General features: G+C 40.2%; 1 protein-coding gene across 1 annotated transcript; it reads right to left on the bottom strand.

The window, feature by feature from the left end:
* Positions 1-473: 473 nt before the first annotated feature.
* On the bottom strand, positions 474-18,819 carry LOC307051291 (germ cell-less protein-like 1; the record flags this gene model as incomplete). Its single annotated transcript, XM_079701606.1, has 3 exons — positions 474-1,853; positions 10,350-10,455; positions 18,584-18,819. 3 exons carry the CDS (start codon positions 18,817-18,819, stop codon positions 474-476), a joined length of 1,722 nt encoding a protein of 573 aa, XP_079557732.1.
* Between the last annotated feature and the right edge of the window lie 247 nt (positions 18,820-19,066).

Here is a 19,066-nt window from a genome sequence, read left to right as displayed (position 1 = left end):
ATGAGTCTTATCTAAGTCATGTGGGTAAGGGTTTTTGCCGTAAGCCATTTCTTTTTTTTTTTTTTTTTTGTTTTTTTACTTTAACATTCATTTAATCAAACTAAAGGAAACACATATATTAAGAGAGTTTCACTAAGAGTAGTAGAGTAGGTAGGCTCACAGTTTCTCTCTAAAGTCAATAGCTCTTTGGCTTCACAGAAATGATGGGCAGGGCGGGGGGTGGTGTCGATGGATCCTAAACCAGGAGGACAGGTTGCCACATTAACAGCCCAAATGAGTTTTCGAGGAGTTTGGGGGGCTTCAAAATTTGTCCTCTTCATATGCTCATGTAAACAATCTCAAGTATTATGAGCTACAGTTCAACAAAGCCTCTGACAGAATTGGTTACCAGAGATGGGCAAGCCTGGTTGGTCCCACAGAAGGAGCTGGCATCTGGACCAAGCTGGTCGTCCCTGACCCCAGGAAAGAGCTGCTCAGTTCTCTGAGCTTTTTTGCAGGGGCAAACGCCCTGGGAAACGCCCCCCTTGGTGGAGGTACAGGAAGTTACAGGCCACATATATTATGGGGAAAAGCACGGCTTGGTTTTCCAGGTTCATTACCTCTAGCTCTTGATCATCTCTCAGGGAAAGCATCTGGTATTTGCTCTTCCTGAAAACGGCTCTCCCATCCCTGTCCAAGGAGAACAGGCGCAGGTGGAACGCGAGCTTTCCCTGCCCGAGTAGGCTGACCCCAAAGCTGTGGTACTTTTTCCGTGCGCTGCACCGGAAAATGATGCGCTGGTTGGCGTAGCACAGCACCAGGTCCCAGCTGAAGTTGAAGCCTTCCCACCGCCAGCTGCACTGTTTGTCCCTGTGGAGCTGGCCCCCGCACCGCATGCTGTTCCCCTGGGGGTCAGACACGTAGACATCCACGGGCCAGAGCTCTCTGGTCTGCTCAACCCAAAGGGGGCCAAGCCAATGCTCTTTGTACAGTGGACACAACCAAGAGGTAGGGATCAGCGCATCCTGGTGGATGACAAGTGCTGACGTCGGGTCGCAGATTATGTAGGCAAGCCGCAGCTGCTGGAACACTGGCACGAAGGCTCTGCCCTGCTCTGTCTCCAGGAAAGGGGTGCCCTCCGAATCCCACCTGTAACTGGCAAACCATGAGTTGGTGTCAGGCAATAGGGCCCTGCGCAGGCCCCTCCATGTTGGCTGCAGCTGCAAGAACATCCACATTTTCAGCATGGTGTACACGTCCATCTCCACCCCCATCACCAAGAGCTGTGAAGAGGCAACGACCTCTCTCATGAGATCCAGGCTGACTTCTCGCAACAGCCCCTCACTACACTGGGTCATCATGTTGTCCAGCAGCCACTGAAGACACATAATCCTGATGTTCTGGAGTCCGTAGCTTTCAGCAGAGTAGTAGTAGCTGCACACGGTCTGGGCACTGACAGTCTCCTTCATGACCTCCCCGCACCGCTGAATCACCTTGTCCAGCTGCAGCATGCTGGCTGTGGCCAGGATGGCGATGACTCGACCGGGTGGGATGAAAATGGAGCCTCGGTACAGGTAACCTAAAGCCTCGTGCAGTGCCTCGCGATCAATGTTCTCGTCAGGCATCTGCATCTCTATAGTATCCATGTTTGTCTCCCGCCAAGCACCACTGAACATGCTAGCAAAGTAGCCTGACTGGCACAAGTGGACCCTATGCAAGTTCCACTCCTCCCCCAGTGAGCGGATCCGCACATCGCTCTCTTCTCCTCTCAGGAAGAGTGCCTCATAAACGGACCATGAACGATCTTTAGCATGTTTCCGGCGGGGCTCTTTTGTGAGCGGCTCCCCTGGGCCTGTCTTCCGCTTGCGGCTCCCCTGACTGGCGGCGGGTCTGGCTTCTTCACTCTCGTTCCCTTCCTCTCTCTCTGCCGCTACTGCCTCCTCAGCCTCCTCCTCCCCGCCACTGGCACCTGGCTCCTCTGGGGCACGCCCCCACCAGTGCCATGGCATCCGACTGCTTCGTGCTCCCATGGCCTATACCTCAGTGGTGCAGTGAACAAGCTTCCTCTCCAGGCGCCGTTGCCGCGGGCCCGTAAGCCATTTCTTGTAACACAAAGGTGAATGGGTGCATGTATGAGAGGGTTGTGTTCCAGGAGCACAGGGCTCAGGTGATTTCAACATTGTCACAATATCCTTTGCCAGTCCATGGGGTGACAGAATGTCCCTTGTGGAGAAGACACTTCTTCACTTGGTTTGGGTGAGGGTGATCCCACTTTGTTCCTTATATGGAAGGGTGTGTGGCCCAGGCCCTGCCAATTCACATGTCTTAATTTCTGGTTACTATCAGTGATCCAGCATAGAGTACATGATCCAAGTAGGACCAATGGGTCTCCTAGACTTGATCACATGGATGCTGAGAGAACCCTGACATTGTGAAAGCCCCTGGACCCAGCCTGCCCAGCTTAGTTCCTCCTCCAGACTTCCCAGTTATGTGAACCAATAAAACCTCCTTTCGCTTAACTATGTGGCATGTTTTTTTTTTCCCAAAATAACTGTGTTGTAGCCCCTGGAGGCCTTGGTTGCCTTGGAATGATTGAAAGGCCCTGGCTACCTCTTATTGTGAAAGATTCCAAGGGTCTCCTTTTATCAATAACTCCAGAGTGGGAATGTTGACTACAGAATTCTGGCTACATTTCAAGCTTGATTAATTCCATCTGCCCTCTCTGAAAATTTTTACTACAAGAATATTCAATATTCTTAACTTCCTTTACTTCTAAGCATCTTAGAATCTTCTCCATCATTTTTCACTGTTCAAAGACAAGTCCTAAATTTGGGGGAAAAAATTTAATATTCCAACTCACATTTTTTTAAAAAATCCTGGTTTTTAAGGAAAAATGAGCTACAAAGTCCTAAATGTTAAATTACTTTTCAAATTCTATTTAATAAGTTATGTGGACAATAGATTAACATAAGGAATGGAAGGAATTGTTTCTATGAGTATTCAGGGAGAGTGCACAGCAGGGCATCACAGAAGAAATATAGTGTGATATTAATATGAATCATGAAGCTTTTGCTTAGTTTTGACATTTTCCTTAACTTCAATAGACATTTTCATTTAATAACTAGCTTGTTCTGATAAAGTCATGAAATAGAATGGGAAAAGGATTTTAAGTGCTTTAATAATTAAGGGGAAAAAAAGTAGCCACTAATCTTCATAAGTAAGTGTGGAAAAAAAGATAGCTAATTCAACAAATATTTCTGGAGTGTCTATTATGTGCCAGACACCGGGTTACAGCCATAAACAACACAGACAAAGATCTCTGCCCTCACAGAGCGTCTAGTGAAAAAATGTACAAATAAAATAAAAATGACACGTCTCCAGTAATAAACTCATCTGGGTTCCTAAGGCAGGAGGGCCTCTGACCTGCTCTTTTTTTTGCAGCTCTCTGCCAATTAGAAATTGACCTATGCCGAAATGCTACAGTGATCATCTCTTGAGTGATTTTTGGTCTCTCCTTCCAATTTTTTTGTATTTTCCAAATTTTCTACAATGAGACTCTTTTTAATTAAAAAAAAAAAAACTTATTAAGAGGAAAAAGACCTGACAAACTAGATGTTCAGAGTATTAAATCTTGGGGGTGGGGAGGGCTGACCTAAACACTTCCTCTTGGTACCTTACTGCCTCTCCTGAACTGAAAAGCAGTCTTTTTAAAAAGCAGCCATGTTGCTTTCACTTTGAGTGACTCTACCCCTCCCTTTTCTTATTCTCCAGCTCATCTGATATACTCTAAACAGCTTATTTTACAGTTTCACATACCTTTTTAGATTCACTTTTGAATTTAATAAGGTATGTAAATATTTGGAATGCCTAGAGCCCTCTCTCTTCCTTGCTTCTTTCCCTTTCTCTTGACTACCTGGTTCTTCTGTCCTTTTACCTACAAAGATCACCATTGTTCTGCCTCTCTGTGGACCAGATAAACCTTATTTACTCAGTATTGCACTTGTCACTTCCATTTCTAGCTTCCACTTTCCCGAAAACTGAACTCTCTCTCCAGGTTACCATGGTGTTCCCTGATAGAATGCCAGTCTAAACTGAATCTTATTCACTTACATTTCTAAAAGTTGCTTAGCAAATTTGTAAAAGAACATTTTTGCCCCTGGTGGGCTGAAACATTCCATTATAGTCTTTGAGGCAGTAAGGTCATGATGGAAAATTCTGGGGGTTTTTTGTTTGTTTTATAATTGGTTTAATCAAAATTTTATTCTTACAATCAATAGTTGCTTCGAACTTTTCTCTTTTCTCTCAATTTAAAGAAATTCTTACTATTTTCTCTATTCTTTTTTTTTTTTAATTGACCTTTAGTATGGCAGTTGCACTGACTTTTATCAACACAAAGGGAGAAATCATTTGACATTTGGGTGAGATTTTTTTTTTAATTATTTTAGCTACTTTTTTCAAATTGGTTATGTATACTTGTTATGCTTTTTTAAAACTCTGAAAAATTTTATCAATATACATAGAGTATAAAATATGCTAATCGACAGTGTAAAGCTCAATTATATTTTACATTTGTATCTATCCCATTGAATATGTATATTTTACATAGGTATACACCCATTTACCATATACCACCCAACTTGAGATACAGAACAGTCCTACAACCCCAGAATTATCCCTTCCTAGTCAATATGCTCTCACCCCACCCTCCTAGTTCCCCATGCCCCACACTTGCCTGAGGTAATCACTATTCTGGTTTCTATCACAATTGATTAGTTTTGCCTGTCTTTGAACTTGAAATAACTAGAATCATCCATTATTTACTTTTTTATGTTGGATCTTTTAGCTCAACACTACGTCCCTGATGGATTATATCATAGTTTGTTCTTTTCATTGCTACATGGTATTTCATTAAATAAATATACTTTAACTTATATGTCCTTTCTCCCGTTGATGGACTTTTGTGTTGTTTTCAGTTTTTATCTATTATGAGAAAAGGTACTATGAATATCCCTGTACTTGTTTTTTGGTGGATATATGCATTCATTTCTCTTGGGTATATACCAAGGAGTGGAATTGCTGGGTCACAGAGTGGACATATCTTCAGCTTTAGTCAAATTGTTGGTGTGTTTACATAGCACAAAATTGCAAAGGCACAAAAGAGCATCTAGTGAAAAGTCTCTCTCCCATTCCTACAACTCAGTTTCACAGTTCTCTTTTCCAGAGGCAACCAATATTACCAGTTTCTTGTGTATTCCTGTAGAAACACACTCTACATGTAGAAGCATATATATATATATAAATAGTCTCATGTTTATACCAAAGCCACAACACCATACAAACTCTTTTGTAGACAACTGTGAATTAATCAACCCCAGAAAAAATGGTCAAGGTATTTCAGATAGAGGCAATAGTTTGTGCAGAGTGGACTGTAGAACTGCAGCTAAGTAATTCAGATAGCTTGGTGTGACTGAAGTGAAGTCAGTGAGTGTACAGGGGCTGGTGAGAGAGGATGCAAAATGATAGCCAGATGCCAGATCCTGAAAGGCATTGAATGACATTCTAAGAAGTTTGGGTCTTATCCTGAAGGAAATAAGGAACCATTGAATGATTTTTTTTTAATTTATTTTTTAAATTTATTATTTTTTTGGCTGCATTGGGTCTTTGTTGCTGCGCACGGGCTTTCTCTAGTCACAGCGAGCAGGGGCTACTCTTCATTGTGGTGCATGGGCTTCTCATTGCGGTGGCTTCTCTTACTGTGGAGCACGGGCTCTACGTGCGTACGGGCTTCAGTAGTTGTGGCACAATGGCTCTAGAGCTCAGGCTCAGTAGTTGTGGCTCATGGGCTTAATTGTTCCATGGCATGTGGGATCTTCCCAGAGCAGGGATCGAACCTGTGTCCCCTGCATTGGCAGGCGGATTCTTAACCACTGCACCACGAGGGAAGTCCCCATCGAATGATTTTGAGTGGAGATGGAGGTGGGGCAGGGGAATGGCAGGATTGGATTTGTGATTTTAAAGATCTTTGTGGAGGATTAAAGGGAGGAAGAGGTGACTGTGACTGTGAAACGATTAGTCCAAACAGCACTTGTTGTAGCGGTATGAGAATGGTGACGAAAACACATGAGTACTTGATGACTACTAAATGTGGGCAGTGAGGAAGGGTTGACAGATATGGGTGTGTAGAGTGTATAACTGTTTTGGAAAGGGGAAGATAAGGAATTCAGCTCAGACATTTTGTGTGTGACTCCCAAATATAATTTTAAGAAATGTTGACTCTAATTTTCCTGAAGTAATGAAAAACCATATTGATAGAGTTAATTGATTTGGGTAATTCCTAAACCTTCTCTTCACTGCTCACTGATTTCCTGGGAGCCCTGATGCACCAGCCCTGATCCAGCCATCCTTTCACACCAGCACTCTTAGGAAAATTACGCCCCGGGATAGGCAGATTATTGTTTAATTTGAGTCTCATATCTTTTTCTGCCAGCAGAATTAAGGAGGAGACTAATAGCCAAAATAGAAACAGCTGTAAGAGAGTAAAACATAATTTGAAGCACAGATAATTGATCTTTGAATAATTAGATTACTAGAAAAGTATAAGCTTATTTTTGAAATATAATTTTACCCCCAAAATGGGAAAATTAAGGTATGAGGGGAATTATAATGCAGTCACTACAGTGCAACCACGTAAGCATCATGGAATACTATACTGTCTCCATTTCGTTCCTAGCCCCTTTTTCACATAGCTATAAACCATACCACAATCATTAATAGAATAAAATATACAGTGGTATCCTAGGGGCATAATATAATATTTTAATGGCCTTAGAGGAAATTGAATATAAAGTAAATTATCATTGTCCTCTCCTTACCCTGGTATAAATTATTACTCTCTTTAAGGAAATAGAAGAAAACGGGGACATATGTTGCAGGTACTTAATATATGAACAGGAAGTAGCATAGACCCTGAGACATTCTGGCTTATTAGCAATGAAATGGAACCCACAACTATTTTTTAAATTAGTAAGAATTTTTTAAAACTTACAGAAGTTATGTGGCATCATAGTATGGAAAGAGCACTGGCCTTGGAACATAGTCCTAACTTTGGCATTAACTGTGTGATCTTGAATTTACTTTAACCTCTGTATTAAATCAATTCAGATTCTGCCTCATGCCTGTCACTGAATGCTCTGCTGTCACCCTGTTTGTCCATGCCTGCTCTGTGCCCACCCCTGGAACTGGGGGTGTGATCAGCCCTCTCCAAACCCAAAGATCATGAGTCAGGGAGGAGTACCAAAGAAATCCCATGGGATGGATTATTACCAAAAGGGGAAATAGATTCTGGGCAGGCAAAAACACTAGATGTCCATCATATCCGACTGTGATCTTAGTTTCTTTATCTGAAAAATGATGGGTTTGGTGTAAAAGGGTCTATTCCTTAGTCTGCCTAGATCAGTCTTCACGGGATTGAAAATACAGTATTGTCGGAGTTACAGTATGAGAAAAACTGCATTCTTCTCTTTGACTTCTAATGTGTGGTATCCCTTCCTTGTGACTTTAGGGCAGTTTCATGAGTTCAGACCAGGAGTTTTACAGCAGGTTCCTGAGTGACTTTCCTGTTTTTGTGAGCTGTCTGTGTATACTTCCTGCAGAGAGACTGTTTTATTATTAGCAACATACGCCCTGAAACAACATCCTTCTTTGACCCCATCACTGTTTTTATCTTCAGAATGGCTATGATGAGTTACCAGGTGATAAGAATAGTTTACAGGGTGCAGTTGCCAAACTGAATTTATTTCTACTGTAACTGGATAGGACCTGACTAATACAATGACTCCCCAAAATTTGTTTTCCACAGCATATCTTTTAATTTACAACTCTGGGTAGGGGGGGTAGTATCAAAGGAATGCACAAGCACACTTTGAACATAATTTGCCCCAACATCTGTTTTCTTTCCGATGTCTACCTCAATGATTATATTTAATGGGACTGGCTCTAGCAAGATAATTCTGGCAGGACCTTTAAACTATATAATTACACAGACATAATGTCTAATTAAAAGTTTCCTGCTCGATAATTCTATCAGAAAATTTGTCTGTATATTATCTTTATTAGCAAACTGGAATACTAATAACAATAGTGGCTCACTATCTCAGAAGTTTGTTGGGTTCAGTAAAATGAGGTTAATGCATCTAAAATACTTGGCACAATGTCTGGCACAGACCAAGTGCATAAATGTTAGCTTTTATGATTATCTGTGAAAGGGATATAATACCTACTATAGAGGGTTATTCTGAGGTTCGAAGGGGATGAAACATAGAAAATGTTTAACATAGTGTTTGGCACATAGAAAACACTTAGAAATAGTTTCTGCTGCTGCTGCTACTAATAGAATAAATTTGTGGTTGTTTTCAAGGTATAATAGTATTTCCCAAATCAGTAGCTAGCTAGCAATATTTACCCTATTCGTGAATGAAAAAGTCTTCTGACTAGAATATCAGTTTTACTGCTATTTATTATACATAACACAATGAAAAGCACATGCTAGCTCTGCCATTTAGCAGCTATTCCATCTTGGGAAATTCTTAATTCAATTCCTTATCTTTAAAAGGGGCTATGGGCTTCCCTGGTGGCACAGTGGTTGAGAGTCCGCCTGCTGATGCAGGGGACACGGGTTCGTGCCCTGGTCCGGGAAGATCCCACATGCCGCGGAGAAGCTGGGCCCGTGAGCCATGGCCGCTGAGCCTGCGTATCCGGAGCCTGTGCTCCGCAACGGGAGAGGCCACAGCAGTGAGAGGCCCGCATGCTGCAAAAAATAAATAAATAAATAAAAGGTGCTATAATAATGCTTAACTTTCATACTTCACATGATTATAGTAAAAGATCTCATGAGATTGGGTTACTTAAGGAACTTCGCAAAAGGTCAAAAGAATAACAGCATAAAAATAATTTCTTGATTTATTGTGCATCTACTAAACATCAAGCCTATGTTAAGTGCTTCATTTACACGATCTCATTTAATCCTCACAGTAACCCCATGAAGCAGTTACTATTTTTATGTTTGTTTACAAATGAAGATACTAATTTACAAATTGAGGGTACAAGTGAGGATACGAGCTAACGTCTGTTCAGACTCCAGATTGCTCTTAACCTCTCTACAAATGCAAGGTGTTATTATTATTTTTGTATGTTAATAACATTAAGTGGCTTTTTGTGTGTGTGTGTGTGTGTGTGTGTGTGTTACACAGGCCTCTCACTGTTGCGGCCTCTCCCTTTGTGGAGCACAGGCTCCGGACGCGCAGGCTCAGCGGCCATGGCTCATGGGCCCAGCCGCTCCGTGGCATGTGGGATCTTCCCAGACCGGGGCACGAACCCGTGTCCCCTGCATCGGCAGGCGGACTCTCAACCACTGTGCCACCAGGGAAGCCCTAAGTGGCTTTTATGACATCGTGGTATAGAAAGAACATACAGGTGATTATTTCAAATAGTTATTTACTGACATGTTTTACACACGCATTTCTGATATTTTTGCAGGAACATTACTAAATAAAAAGAACGACTACCTCCTACATACATGTGTATAAAAATGATCATTTTCTAGGAAGACGGGACTGGTCCAGATAGGAGCCAGGCCAGTCAGTGCCTCTTTCTATTCTAGAAGCCATCCACTTGATGGACATAGGAGGCCTTCACAAGGGAAACAGAGGAGTCCTTTCTTCCAAAGAGATTACAACTCTTATTTGGGTCAAATAAAATGGGGTCTGGAACAGCCACTCAGTCCTAAAAGAGCATTTGAACTTCATGAGAAAAGGAGTGTGGTCAAGCATGCAACCATTACTGCTGAGAAGTTTAGTTATTAGATTAAATATCTTTTAATTTTCAATCCATTCCATGGTCCCAGTCCAAAATAACTATTTTGCTTTAGACTATAATTCTTATAAATATTTTTGTAAGTAAACCTTTCTAAAGTGCTAATGGCTGAGCTTTCACATTGTTAGACCCTTAGTGTCTTTGAAAGTAGATACTGTGAAACTTGTAATCTAGGTCAGTACTGGGCTTTGCTGCTCACTTGGGCTGAATTTTGAACAACAAAATGGCCTCAAGTCAAATAATTACACTATATTTTAGCTGTCAATCTATAAGTAACCACCAGAAAACCAAGACTTCTGGTTTTTAGTGAGGTAGAACCAGTAGCGTGCTGGAGCCAGCTGGAGACAGCCAATTGTTAAATATTCAGCAGTTTGAGTGCTGATTTTTAAAACTTGGTAGCCTAAAATCAGCCATGATCGGAGTATTTACACCACAGAAATTGGCAAATGCTGCAAATCAACCCCCTCACACCTGGCTTCCACCCCAGAGAGCTGGTTTACCATCACACCCTGGGTCGAGCCATCCAGTATCCAGTGAGATGTTGGGAAATGAACCCCCGGCGTGATGTTCTGCTGCCATTTATCAGCAACCTGCTTTGTATCATACCTAGAAAGTTACCAACCCAGGCAAATGTGAAACTCAGAATACCAATATTTAGAGCTAAGTTTCCATCTGTGAAGGGGAGAAGTTCACTTTAGAGTGTCAGCTGCTGCTTGGCAGTGATGGGTTGACACAGAGCACCAAAATGTCCTGAGGTCTGTGGGAAGTGAATGACTCATTCACCTGGTCAGCAAAGTGAGGGGACATTCATTCCTCAAAATATTATGGGATTTTCCTTCCAATATTATTAACCACAATGATTATGTTTAAAGATTATATTGTAATAAGATGGGAGAAATTAGATCTCGTACAGTTGAAATACTTGAAGAAAAATTCTCCACTGGGCTAGGTCATTCATTATCCTGCTAATACTGCCTTGTGTAAATCCTGCCTTCTCTGCATTTCAACCAGGCCAAAGCTGTTCTTACTTGTACATTTCATCTTCCAGGGAATGTTCTAAGAATGATGTTTATTTTGTTTGTTTTCTGCAGATTTACCAGGCCTCTATTTAATTCACCTGAGGCCTAACATACTGTCTGACTCAAGCCCAAGAATACTTATGTATCTTAGTCTTTGTGGCTTAAAATATAGAAATGAAATTAAGCCCTGGAATACAATCCAGGGTCTTTGCCAAGAAAAGAAATAAAAATTTCTTCAGACAATTACTATAAAGTGCCTGGTTTGAATCTAGTGAGACATCCCCCAAACGTAGAACCTATATCATACTTCCCAGGAGTCTCAGAAAACAGGCATCTTTATGAGATGCGTGGACATGGAGTTCAGAAGCTTTTCAAATTAACATTTAAAGCAGGAATTCTTTTTTTTTTTTCCCCCACAGTGACACTGGCATTCTTATTTGGGCTAAGTTGTTTGTTTGTTTGTTTTGGTTTGTTTTTGTTTTTGTTTTGCGGTATGCGGGCCTCTCACTGTTGTGGCCTCTCCCCTTGCGGAGCACAGGCTCCGGATGCGCAGACTCAGCGGCCATGGCTCACGGACCTAGCCGCTCTGTGGCATGTGGGATCTTCCCGGACCCCGGCACGAACCCGTGTCCCCTGCATCGGCAGGCGGACTCTCAACCACTTCACCACCAGGGAAGCCCTGGTTTGGTATTTTTTTTGAAGCATAGTTGATTTACAATGTTGTGTAAATTCTGCTGCTCAGCAAAGTGATTCAGTTATATATATATATATATATATATATATATATATATATATATATATATATTCTTTTTTTAATATTCTTTTCCATTATGGTTTATCACAGTATATTGAATATAGTTCCCTGTGCTATACAGTAGGACCTTGTTGTTTATTCATCCTATATATAATAGATTGCATCTGCTAATTCCAAACTTCCAGTCCATCCCTTCCCCACCCCCCTTCCCCTTAGCAACCACAAGTCTATTCTCTATGTCTGTGAGTCCGTTTCTGTTTCGTAGATAGGTTTGTTTGTACCATATTTTAGATTACACATATAAGTGATACCATATGGTAGTTGTCTTTCTCTTTCTGACTTACTTCAGTTAGTATGATAATCTCTAGTTCCATCCATGTTGCTGCAATGGCATTATTTCATTCTTTTTTATGGCTGAGTAGCATTCCGTTGTATATATATACCACATCTTCATTATCCGTTCATCTGTCAATGGACATTTAGGTTGTTTACATGTCTTGGCTATTGTGAATAGCTGCTCTGAACATTGGGGGTGCATGTATCTTTTTGGATTATAGTTTTGTCCAGATATATGCCCAGGAGTGGGATTGCTGGATCATATAGTAATTGAAAGAATTAACTCTTAATTCTTTCCTTTTATTTGACAAGGGGTTGGTATCCTAGTTACATTCGTTGGTGTCCAATGAAGTAGGTTTCAGTTAACTGCATTCTTGATCTTTCTTGATAGTCAAATTCATGCACTGAATTTTTATTTCTAACAACAGCAAATAGTGAAAAAAAATAATACAGGTGGAGTACTTGCTATGTATAAGCTTTGGGGGAAATCAATGGAACATCACATAGACCTCTGTCTCTAGTACAAAGTATTGATATTTCCCTATCTCAACCAAATCTTTTCCTTTGCTTCCTTCCACTCATAGGTATGAATGGGATGTAGAAACCAAAGAGGGAAAAAGGCCAGGTAGAAACAAGAGGGGGAGTTTTGTTGGGATATATGCCCAGGAAAGGGATTTCTGGATCATATGGCAACTCTATTTTTGAGGAACCTCCATACTGTTTTCCATAGTGGCTGCACCTACTTACATTCCCACCAACAGTGTAGGAGGGTTCCCTTTTCTCCACACCCTCTCCAGCATTTGTTATTTGTAGAGTTTTTAATGATGGCCATTCTGACCAGTGTGAGGGGGTACTTCATTGTAGTTTTCATTTGCATTTATCTAATAATTAGCCATGTTGAGTGCCTTTTCATGTGCCTATGGCCATTTGTATGTCTTCTTTGGAGAAATGTCTATTAAGGTCTTCTGCCCACTTTTATTTATTTATTTATTTATTTATTTATTTATTTATTTATTTTTCTGCCCACTTTTAGATTGAGTTGTTTGGTTTTTTTTGTTATTGAGTTGTATGAGCTGTTTTTATATTTTGGAAATTAAGCCCTTGTCAGTTAAAGCAGGAATTCTTGATTGTGGTTCACATTAGAATCACCTAAGGGGCTTTAAAAAAACGTCAGTGCTGAGGCTCAGACCAATTAAATGAGAATTTGGGGCATAGGACTCAGACACTGATAGTTTTTAAAGCTCTCCAGGTGATTTATATGTGCACCAAGGTTGAGAACCACTGACTTAAAGCGATAAGATTAGTTTTCTGCCAGGTGAGATTTATTCTGTTTAGTCACCTTCCTAATACATTAGAAACCTTCATTTCCTTAGTGTCTGATTACCCAGTTGTTGGCTTTAAGACTTTAAATAGACAATGAATCATGCATTACAAACAATGATCTGGAATAGGCCAGCTACTTCACATACCACAGCTATGATCATGTCACATTCTCGCTCAAAAAACTTCTTTGTTGATAAGATCTGGTATTGGTGAAGGTACAGTGAAAAAAGCATTCAAACACCTTCTTTGAGAGCATAAATTGATATAATTGTCTCAGAGGACAATTTGAAAATTTATATCAAGTTTTAATGTGTATATCCGGCAATTCCACTTTTAGGAATTTAGCCTAAAGGAATAATTGGACAAGTGTAGGAAGATAACCAAAGATATTTATTGCAACATTGGTTATCTTAACGTGTATTTTCTAGATTTTTTTCGTTTTAGTGCATCCAAGTTTTGAAATGCTTGAAGCGGTACAAAGGTCTTTGTAGCATGTATTAACATGTAAAGGTGTTCATGATGCATTACTCAGTGGAAAAAAAAAAAAAACAGGTGGCCAAAAAGCATGTGTAGTATAATTCCACTTATTTTTAAAAGTAAATCTATATTTTTATTAATTGTAAAAGGTTGGAAGGTAATACCCAAACTATTAACAGTGATTATTTCTGGGAAGTAAAATTATGGTCTGATGGGAGGGAGGAGAACTTTTGCCTATTCTTTCTATGTTCTGTGTTGTTTAGTTGTTTTTTTTTTAAAACATTTATTTATTTATTTATTTATCTAGTTGCATTGTGTCTTAGTTGCAACAGGCAGGCTCCTTAGTTGCAGCTCTCTGGCTCCTTAGTTGCATCACGTGGGCTTCTTAGTTGCCACAGGCAGCCTCCTTAGTTGCGGCACATGGACTTCTTAGTTGTGGCATACAAACTCTTAGTTGCAGCAGACATGTGGGATCTAGTTCCCTGACCAAGGATCGAATCCAGGCCTCCTGCATTGTGAGTGTGGAGTCTTAACCGCTGTGCCACCAGGGAAGTCCCTGTATAGTTTTAATGTACATGTTACTATTATAATTTATGTAATTTAAACACATGTTAAATCACTTTTGACTCACCACTTTCTGTAAAACAAAGTCTAAACTCCTTAGCTTTATACTTAAAGCACTCAACAGTTTGTCTCCAAACCACTTTTGCCAATCTTTAAGAAATGTTTGTGGATAGAATTGAGTTTCACCTTCACTCTCCTACTTATACTCACTTGAGCCCAACTATTCTCACCAAATTTGCTCTCATGTTTTCAGCCTTTGGGAGTGTCCTTTGCTTGGAATGCTCTCTCGCCTTCTCTCTATTCACTAAAATCCAACGAAGCTATGAAGCTCAGATCAAGTAGCTCTCACCCTCTCTTGAATTCCTGTATTATATAATATAATATCTGATACTCAAGAAGTAATCATTATCAAATGAAGAAATGAATCTTCAAGTTTCTGTTTAGTTTTCTCATTTGTAAAATAGGGACATACTACTCATCATATTAGGTTATTGTGAGGGTTGTGATAATTATGAAAAGCACTTAACACAACACCAGCACATAGTAATTCATAGTTCAAAAAAGCTGGCATTATGATTATCTTTTTTTCATCTACTGACCTCTCCTCTCTCCATCTAGAAGATCAAATCCTGGATGACAGAAACTGCACACCATATATTTTAGCATTCTTCTTTAAACTCTGTGTAGTAGAGCTTTGTATGTGATACACAAGTCATATTTATTGTTAATGGTGACAGTGAAGATTATGAAAGAAATATACCACTAACTTTCAAATAAATAACAAGTCACTTAGTTTGGAAAGTACTATGACTTCATGGTACCAAGAACAACATATTAACATGGAATTATAATAGTAAAACATTACTGAGATGAAATATACAAATAAAACAATATGTTCTTTCTTCAGTGAAATCACAGAAAATAGGATAGGTCATTCCTAGAATTCTATTTTCACAAACGTAGTCAATACTTACTAGATGCCAGACAATAGTAGTGAATTATTTACGGAAAACACCAGACGAATTTGGTTTGTTTAATATCTTGTTGGCAGATAACACATCATGCTTCTACAGAAGCTCCATGTGTTCTAGAATTTTGATGTAATAGGACTTTGTAAACTGTCATAGAAATAGAATGCTTTACTGCAAAGACATAGCAGGAGTGACCAAGTCTTGTTATGTTTAGTTCCTCACATTGTTCCAGTCCAAAATCACTGCTACATTACAGCCTTCAAATTTCAGTCAAGGTACTGGCAGCTTGATTGGATCAGTTTCTGTTCCCGCTTAATCCCACCGGACAGATATGATCTGGGTGGCACGGCACAGTGCCATTGAAACAACTGGAGTCACCTGATACAGTACATTACCCTAGAACAATAAAGTCAGATTGTTATTTTATCTTTGGAGACCTAAAACGTATTTTTCTGAGCATGGCTTCTTGTTTGGTTTGTGTCTGGTCAGTACTTTATAGTTAAACCGACTTTCTCTCTCATCAGTGTGTAACTCTAATTGTGTCCAGTTGTCCAAAAAGTCAAAGTGTGAATCATTTAAATAAGATACACAGATGCCTTAAATATTTTATTTAAACTTAAAACTTGGGGGAGGGATAAATTGGGAGATTGGGATTGATATATACACTCTACTGTATATAAAATAGATAACTAATAAGGACCTACTGTGTAGCACAGGGAACTCTACTCAATACTCTGTAATGGCCTACATGGGAAAAGAATCTAAATAAGAGTGGATATATGTGCATGTATAACTGATTCACTTTGCTGTACACCTGAAACTAACACAACATTATAAATCAACTACACTCCAATAAAAATTTTTTAAAAACCTTAAAACTTATATGTGTAACTAGTTCAGCAATCTTTTGATTGAGAGTCAAATCCTTCATATTTGGTCTGCTGATTAACCACAATCAGTTTTTTGTTTCTTTAAAGAGTGAGGCACTCAAACCAACCAACCAAATAAACAAACAAACAAACAAAAATCCGGCCAGCATACATGAGATGAGATCATTTATGCAAAATGTATAAAGATATTAGAAAAAAAGGTGGAGTTAGGGAACCTCACAATAGATAGGTGAAAAAAAACAGGTTGCCAAATAATGTTTGTTATAGTCCTATTCCAGCAAAAGCCCACAAACCCACCTGCATATTGATACACACAGTGAATGAACAAGGAGAAAAGCACAGAAGGCTGGAAAGTCAGGAGGATGAAGAATGTAGACTGTGGCAGGGGAGGAGGTGAATAATTAGCTTTGTTTTTAGACTTCTTTGTATTACAATGAATTATTATTGAAATGTATTGTTGTCAGTTCGATAATATGAAATAGATGTGATTACCAGAAAACTAAAAAGAATCTACAGAAAAATTATTAGAATTAATAAAAGAATTTAGTAAGATCGCTAGAGAAAAATCAAAATTTATTGTATTTGTAAGCACCAGCAACAAGAAGTTGGAAAACACCATTTACAATAGCAATAAAAATTATAAAGTGCCTATATGGAGATGATTATAAACTTACTGAATGACATTAAGGAAGACTTCAATATAAACCATCTTTTTAGGTAGGAAGACTCAATTTTTTTTTTTTTTTTAATTTGCGGTATGCGGGCCTCTCACCGCCGTGGCCTCTCCCGTTGCGGAGCACGGGCTCCGGACGCGCAGGCTCCAGACGCGCAGGCTCAGCGGCCATGGCTCACGGGCCCAGCCGCTCCGTGGCATGTGGGATCTTCCCAGGCCCCGTGTCCCCTGCGTCGGCAGGCGGACTCTCAACCACTGCGCCACCAGGGAAGCCCAAGACTCAATATTTTAAGAATATTCTCACAAATTGATTTATAGCTACAATGCAGGAATAGTGATTATGACAACATGGTATTGGTAGAGGAATAGACAAACAGACTGGAGAGCCCAGAAACAAAATTACACATTATGGAAAATTGATTTATGACAAAGTGTCATAAAACAGCTAAAAAGAATTGTCTTGCCCTAAGTTGTGTATTCTCCCTGTTCATGTGGAATTATAAAGGTCTAGCCCTCTAGCCCAAATAGGTCAACTCCTAAGTGTCTCAGCTTCACAGCTCCTGGTCGGGTGAGCTGAGGCTTTCCTTGAGATTGCATCACAGTCCAACTTCTCCCTCTGTCCAATCCTGCTTCATTCCCTTCCCCTCCACACATGTTGATTCTAAGAGTACTCCCTAATAAACTTTCTGCATGAAATCTCTGTCTCAAAGTCTACTTCCCTGGTAGGAATGTAAATTGATATGAGTACTTTATAAAAGTTTGAAATTACTTGGTAAAGTTGAAGTCGCATATACCTTACAACTTACAATTCCATTCCTAGTTATATACTCTAGAGAAACTCTTCCACAGAAATTTACAATAGGGTTCTTCTTGGTGGGGAGAGGTAGGATAGGTGCCATATGGGGGCTTCTAAGGTCCTGGAAAAGACTACCTCAAACAAGAACAGAAACGAAAAGATTGTTCCTATAAAATGAAGTGTTAATTTGTTTGGGAAGGCTAAGGGCTGAGGGACTTGGTGAACTCAATGGAGGTTGATTGAACAAAGAACAGTTCCAGGGCTTCCCTGGTGGCACAGTGGTTGAGAGTCCGCCTGCCGATGCAGGGGACACGGGTTCGTGCTCCAGTCCGGGAAGATTCCACATGCCGTGGAGCGGCTGGGCCCGTGAGCCATGGCCGCTGAGCCTGCGCGTCCGGAGCCTGTGCTCCACAACAGGAGACACCACAACAGTGAGAGGCCCGCGTACCGCAAAAAAAAAAAAAAAAAAAAAAAAGAACAGTTCCACATCCATAGAAGGGGAATCTAGAAATGGGTTCTGCATCGTGTTCAGGGTTTGAACAGATGAGAGGGAAGCTGAGAGGGTGGTCCAGGTAAGGAAATAGCACCAGCAAATGCTTTCTAAACTGATCAAAGCAGAAGGAGTCACTTAAGCAGTCAGAATATTGCTACAGAGCATGAGGCTGGAAATGGAGTATCCTGAAAACCATTTAAAATGATGCATATCTGATATGTCAGAAAGAAGAGCCAGGAACAATTGTGAGCGGAGGAGGAGCTTCCTGGAAATGGTATTTCAGGAAGGGAAATCCAGCAGCAGTTCCTATCGCTGGGAGTAGTATTTTCACCTTCATAAACACGTACTCTTGTCCAGGCTGAAAAAAAAATGCTTCTAATAAATGGCATTGATGAATAAGTCCAGTAGCTAGCTTGGGACAATCTCTAAATTACTTACTGGACTTGTATGTGATTACCCAGTTCGGTGCTTGTCTCTGATGAGTAGTGCATTCTCTGATGCAGCTGTTGTTTCTGACGGCATTGTTGTCTCTGCATGCTAAAATGGTTAACGTTGTCCTTAAATGACTGCACGGAGAGCCACTCTGTCCTTCTGGTTACAATAGCATCTATGTCTGATTTGAGACAAGCCATGCTTCTATTCATGGATCTACTGATTGCAGTGCGAGATGCCATCCTGCCATCCCATTATTTGCACTATGCCACTGACACATTACATTTTTCTCAAATCTGAAAGCTATAAAGGTAATGAACAAGGTCTCATATCCTGAAAAGGTTCAATATTGCTTTTGTTTTGAGTGCCTGTTACCTCTTTGGAAGACACTTGATTAAAATACAATGCTAATGGGCCTAAGGTTTCAGGTTAATCCCTTGGTGAGAGTTAGTTTCCTTTGGTTTCTCTGGCTACAGATGGTATTTCTAA

The sequence above is a fragment of the Hyperoodon ampullatus genome, assembly GCF_949752795.1.
Source record: "Hyperoodon ampullatus genome assembly, chromosome: 4".
In the NCBI taxonomy this organism is placed as follows: Eukaryota; Metazoa; Chordata; class Mammalia; order Artiodactyla; family Ziphiidae; genus Hyperoodon; species Hyperoodon ampullatus.
The sequence above is the reverse complement of the archived record's forward strand: the minus strand, read 5'-3'. Positions and strand labels throughout refer to the sequence as shown.